The sequence below is a fragment of the Vigna radiata genome, chromosome 4 (genome assembly GCF_000741045.1).
Source record: "Vigna radiata var. radiata cultivar VC1973A chromosome 4, Vradiata_ver6, whole genome shotgun sequence".
Taxonomy (NCBI): Eukaryota; Viridiplantae; Streptophyta; class Magnoliopsida; order Fabales; family Fabaceae; genus Vigna; species Vigna radiata.
In genome coordinates, this window is record NC_028354.1 from 11,691,647 (window position 1) to 11,698,146 (window position 6,500).

The 6,500-nt window shown below is 33.8% G+C and overlaps 1 protein-coding gene across 1 annotated transcript in view; it reads right to left on the reverse strand.

The window, feature by feature from the left end:
• Nucleotides 1–5,035: 5,035 nt before the first annotated feature.
• LOC106758358 (receptor-like protein kinase FERONIA) overlaps nucleotides 5,036–6,500 on the reverse strand; it is a 3,482-nt gene continuing 2,017 nt past the window's right edge. The window contains exon 2 of the mRNA XM_022780156.1: nucleotides 5,036–6,500. This exon is cut by the window's right edge and continues 4 nt beyond it. Within this exon, the coding sequence (XP_022635877.1) occupies nucleotides 5,278–6,500 (1,223 nt within the window). The 3' untranslated portion in view covers nucleotides 5,036–5,277.

The following is a 6,500-nucleotide window of genomic DNA, read 5'->3' on the forward strand; positions in this document are numbered from 1 at the left end:
TATGATAATCGATTATCACATGTGATAATCGATTATTTACGAGAAATGTGAAGAAAATATGAAGTTCTGACCAGAATAATCGATTATCAAGTGAGACAATCGATTATTCTCATCAGTTTTTGACAACAACTTGATTTTTCTGGTTTTAGTACATATTAGACATATCCAATTGTTCAATTTAAATTTTGTAACACTAATATTGATATGAAACATGTTTAACCAATTTAAACTATTCTTATAATGATTATAAGCTGACCTAGGTGTGAATTTAACTCTAAAACATTCATTCCTAAGACTTAGGGGCCCTGATTCAATTATGACATTGTTGATAGATTTTGGTTCAGTTAAGGTATCCTGATTAAGCTACTGTGTTCTAGTCCTCAATTGCCCTTACCAGTGCCTCACTTCCACTCACAGACCTAAGTTTTCTACACAGCCCATATCCCCTCATCAGATCAACAATATAATGACATTTTCAATAACTCAAAACACGTTTCAGCGTATCCAGGTCCAATATTTAACTCATTCAGAACAAACCATATTTATCAAGTCCAAACACAGAAAATCAATTGTTAAGCAGTAACTCAAATCAATTCAAGAACATGCTAAAGATACATAACAGTAGTAATTCAATTCCCACCCAGTACATCACGGTAAATCTTAACATGCAAAGGACACAACAGATTCAATCATTCACTCAAACAATTCCCAATACACATAAATTCATATAATTAGCTCCCTTACCTGGAAAGCTCACAACTAAAAATTCAGGAAACGCTCCAACAGTAACCCTTACACTGTGCTGAACAGGACAGAACCTATAAATCACCAAATTGATAATGGAGACAATTTCTTAGGTCTATTACCAAGTAACGAATGGAAAGGAACAGACGTAGAGCACATGAAATCTATAGGACAGCAAGCCCTAGGTTCAAGAATGGTTGAAGAAAAGGGGAAAGTGTACTCACCAATCGGAATTGAAGAACGTTCAGTGCAAATTAAAGCCCTCTGCGCCAGGAACAATTTGGAAGCACCAAATCACAGTTTGAACGGTTCAAAATGTTGGAGTTGTAGAGAGAAGGCAGAGGAAATTTGGTTAGGACATAAGAGCCTTTTTAGAGAGAGAAGGGAAAATGAGTAAAATGAAAATCTGATTTGAAAAAGGAACCCCTCCTAAAGCCAAGTGCTCTAATTCTGATGGGCCTACTGCCTCCTACTAGGGCCCAATAACCTTATAAATTATGAGGTCCTTACAAAAATAAGTCTTCTTCTCAACAAAGTAACCTTTCATCGTTTTTCCATACTTTTAAGTTTTCTTTTTATATTTGATTAAGTTTTTAAGTACTTATATTCCTTATATAAATTAATTCTTAATTCATTTCAATTCATATCCTTTATTGTTTATTTGTATTTGTTTAATATATTGTTTAATAGAATTATTCATTCAAACTTATCACTTCTAAATGAACAAGTAATTATAAAATTTATACTAGTTATTTGAAGTGAATTTCTATATACAAGTCTTATCATATTGGATAAATATTTTTCATACATTAATACAGCTAACAAAGATCTGCAAATATCTTTAAATTACATAATAACATAAATAATGCAAAAATATTTTAAGAAAAGTATTTAATATTTTAAAAATTTATAAAAGTTTAATTAACTATAAATAGTATATTTACACAATAATAAGAGTTTTTATTAAAAAATATACTTTTTTTTCAAAAGTAATCTCAAACCAATCAATATTTTTTCTTTCTTGTTATCATTATTTAATTTTAATTTATTATGGATAATATATATATATATATATATATATATATATATATATATATATATATATATATATATATATATATATATTTATATATAAATTATTATTTCATTGATATTATTTGATATCAATTTCTTATATAATATCTATTTTTATTACACGAATCATAGTATCTAAAGCTCCTATTAATATAATGGTATTTTACAAAAACATACACATTCTTGACATTCTTGTCATGATATTTGTTTGTACATAGACATTGTAATGTTGTTCTTGTACTCACTTAATTCTTTCTATACTCAGAGTTCCAATACCAAAGTATAGAAAGAATTAAGTGAGTATAAGAACATGTAAGAATAGGGAGATGAGAGAAACGAGAATCCCAGAGAAAGCAAAAGAGAAAATGAATTTTATTGAAAGTAAGTAAATTGTACAGTAGCGGAAGGAAGGAATATATAAACAAAGAAAAAAAAGAAAAGGAAAACAGAGATAACAAAAACTGTAAAACAGAGTGACCAAATAGTATTTGGGTATGCACCGTTTTTTTTTTTGGTAACACAGAACAAAGAGATCTGTGTATATCTTTATCACCCTCCCTTAAGATGAACATGTATATTATACATGTTCAGCTTGGAAGTATAGTGTTAAATTGAGAAGGATAGAAAGACTTGGTAAAAACGTCTGCAACTTGATTGGTAGAAGACACATGGAGAAGTTTGATGAGACCCTCTTGAAGCTTTTGTCTAGTAACGTGACAGTCTATATCTATATGTTTGGTTCTTTCATGAAAGGTAGGATTCTTAGCAATGTGAATAGCAGAGTTGTTGTCGCAATAGACGGAGTAAGGAGTCAGACATGATATATGCAAATCTTTTAAAAGATATTGTAGCCATTGCAGTTCACAAGTTAGAGAAGTTAAGGACCTGTATTCGGCTTCAGAAGAAGATCTAGAAACAGTGGTTTGTTTCTTTGACTTCCAAGAGATAAGAGCAGTTCCAAGAAAAACACAGAAACCAGATATGGATCTTCTAGTGGTGGCACAAGTAGCCCAGTCAGAATCAGAGTATGCATGTATGCGAAAAGAATTATCAGTAGCATATAGTAAACCAGAACCAGGAGCATTCTTCAGATATCTAATGATCCTCATGGCTTGTTGCATATGAGGTTGGCAAGGAGTTGAAACAAATTGACTAAGTTGTTGGACGACAAAAGCAATGTTAGGCCGCATATGTGTGAGATATAGTAGTCGTCCAATAAGACGTCGATAAGAAGAAGGATCTGTGAGAGGGATACCTTCATCAGCACGAAGTTTGACAGAAGGATCAGTAGGTGTTGGAGCAGGTTAACATCCTAACATACTGGCTTCAGAAATTAATTCAAGACAGTATTTTCTCTGATTGATGCATAAACCAGTTTGAGATCTAGCAATTTCTTGGTTTATTCTTGGTTTCAAGAGCGAAAATCATGTCATGCCTCCATTGCTGATAATTGGTGTCGGAGAGAGACAGATTGACAAGAATGAGGGCTGGGTTTTCGCCAGGATGAAGAAATAGAGGATGAGCAGGATTGGTAAGATGATCGGTGGTGGAGGAGGAACCAGCGGTGGTGGCTGGGGCGGAGGAAGCCATGAGAAAAGGGATCAGACAGAATATGAAGAAAGGAGGTAAACGAAGAACCCTAAATATTTTCTTTCTACTGATACCATGTAAGAATAGGGAGATGAGAGAAACGAGAATCCCAGAGAAAGCAAAAGAGAAAATGAATTTTATTGAAAGTAAATAAATTGTACAACAGCGGAAGGAAGGAATATATAAACAAAGAAAAAAAAAGAAAAGGAAAACAGAAATAACAAAAACTGTAAAACAGAGTGTATATCTCTATCAGAACAACTTGTGATTACAATGTCTAAGAACAACAATAACTTGACATTCTAGTGGTCGAGTACAGAAAGTATAAGAGAAAAAACAATTTTATGTTCTAACATCTGAGTATAAGAAGATTTCAATAAATATAGAAGTAAAGTCGACCTTCTGGTAATCAAATCCAGAAAAAACTCAATATTAAAAGAGACTAAATTATTTAGATGATAACATAAAAAAACAAAAGGAAAATCGACAAGTCTTAGATGTGACAATGATAATGATATAGATTATCCAATTTGAGAATATAGAAGATTAGGCATCGAATATTTTCCCTTAAAAAAATAGTTTTACTTCAACAAAATTTATAAAACATAATTCGTGTGAAATATTTATAATAGAAAGACTATTTATGGACATCCTAACATGGCTTGTCTCTCTTACGCCATTGATAATGTGAAATTGACTTTTGTTGGACAATAACTTAAAGCTGGCCAGCAATGAAAGATACCTATCCAACACATGTGGCTTAAAATATTTCATTTGTTCACCCATTTTATTTTATCAGTTCATTTTAACAATGTTTTTATGTATTTTTATGATATATTTCTGTAAATGTTTTTAATAAGTATTAAATGAAAAATATATTTAATACTTTAGAAAAAATGCACTTAATTTTTCTATTTAATAACTAAAAATATTTGTAAAAATATTATTGCAGGATTTAAAGTAAGGACAGAAAATAGATCAATTGGTTTAGCTGTATTGCAAGGTTTCATCAACATCTCACACCTAAAAAGTTTTGTTTTTCAATTGTTCAGTAGTGATGGAGCTTTAGACATCTCTCACACAAAGATTACACAGCCAGCCAATTCAAACCAAGCAATTTACAACAATGTGCCTTGCACACATGAAGCTGAGATCACCTTCACTTCACATTTAAGCATTTCCTTGGTCAATGCCTCTTTTTTAATTATATACTTATTTATAACCCCATGATATATTAAGACAAAAGTTAATAAAAAATATGAACTTCCATACAAAACAAACGTTGAAAAATGCTATTCCTTCTATAAGGCCTTCACACGTTATCTCTGCTGAACATGTTTCAGGTAATATTTTACAATATTTTATAATAGTGATATTTTTAGACAGATCATTATGGTGGTTATTAATAAATCATTGATCCTGATCATGGTGATGGGCATGCTTGGTTTTGAGTCATCCCTTAAGATAAAAAATTAACACACTGCATAGAAACAGACTCTTTCTTACTATCATAATTTATTACTATAAAACAGTAGTTAATCTTGAGTTTGTTGACTCTTTTTATCTTACAAAGAAACAAAGTAGTCCAACTAAGAAAAGCACGACACTATCCATCTAGGGAAGAAAATGAGGGTTTCAAAAAATTCAGATATAGCAACCTCGTTACAACATGCTCGCTCTTCAATCTTTACATAACATGGTCACAAATTACAACTTACATAATCATAATAAATTAGAAACAACCGTAGAAATGAATAGAAATATTAGGAAAATGAATAACGGGTAACATTCAAATTTGGTGAAAGCCGATTGCACTGCAGAATGAGTGATTGGCTCTGTATGCAGTGGGAGTGTTGTTACTACACGAACTTAACGCCCTTTTGGATTCATGATCTGGGAGAACACAGCACTTGGGGTTAACCCATCAGAGTCTTCACTAGCCAAGCTTCTACCTCCAATGCTCATTGAAATGCCACTGCTTCTGGAATCAGTCACATTACCATCATAACCCCCCATNGCATCAGAGTCTTTCTTTCCTTTAGAATCTGTATACGTGGGCTCCTCTTCATTGTGAATGTCGCCAAAGCCGTTGCCACTTTCCTCTGCACTTTCTTGCAGCTGCAAAGCAAATTCAAGGTTCCACAAGACATCACCCATGGATGGCCTTTCAATACCCTGGTCAGCCACGCACTTCATCGCNGTCTCNGCAAACTTCTTGAANCATTCTGGAGCTATCTTGCCTTTTAGATATGGATCAATGATTTGNTCAAGAATGCCTTTCAGGTAGCAATGAGCTGCCCACTCAGCNAGACTCACTTGCTCCTTAGCAAGGGCTGGGTTCAAAGCTGGACGAGCACANAATATCTCAAAGAGAACCACCCCAAATGANTAAACATCAGATTTGTCAGTTAGTTGCTGCCTCCTGAAGTATTCTGGATCCAAGTACCCAAAGCTACCCTTTACCACAGTACTTACATGGGTATTATCCAATGTTGGACCTGTTTTTGACAATCCAAAATCAGAAACCTTGGCCACCCACTTCTCGTCCAGTAAAATGTTTGTTGTCTTCACATCACGGTGGATGATTGTGTGTTTAGCACCAGTGTGTAAATAGTGTAAACCCCGAGCAGCTCCAATGCATATCTCAAGCCTTTGNTTCCATGGAAGTGGAGGTTTCTGGGTCTTGTACAAATGCTCCCTGAGTGTTCCATAGGCCATATNATCATAAACNAGGATCATTTCAGTGTTTTCTTCACAGTATCCAATNAGAGAAACAAGGTGGCGGTGACGAAGTTTAGANAGCATTTCAATCTCAGTTTGGAACTCATGCACCCCCTGCTCAGATAGTGGATTCCCACGTTTAATTGCTACTTTGGTTGTTCCACCATCAATTTCTCCCTTGTAAACCTTACCGAATCCTCCTACACCAAGAAGCAAAGCCTCATCAAAGTTGTTTGTGGCAGACTTGATTTCAGCAAATGAGAAATGCCGACAAAGGTTTGATGGGAGGGAGGAAGCATAACTTCCTGTTGTGTTGGTCTTGGCAGAANCTGCAGAGTGTGAAGNACCANNANNANNANNNNGNNGNNNNC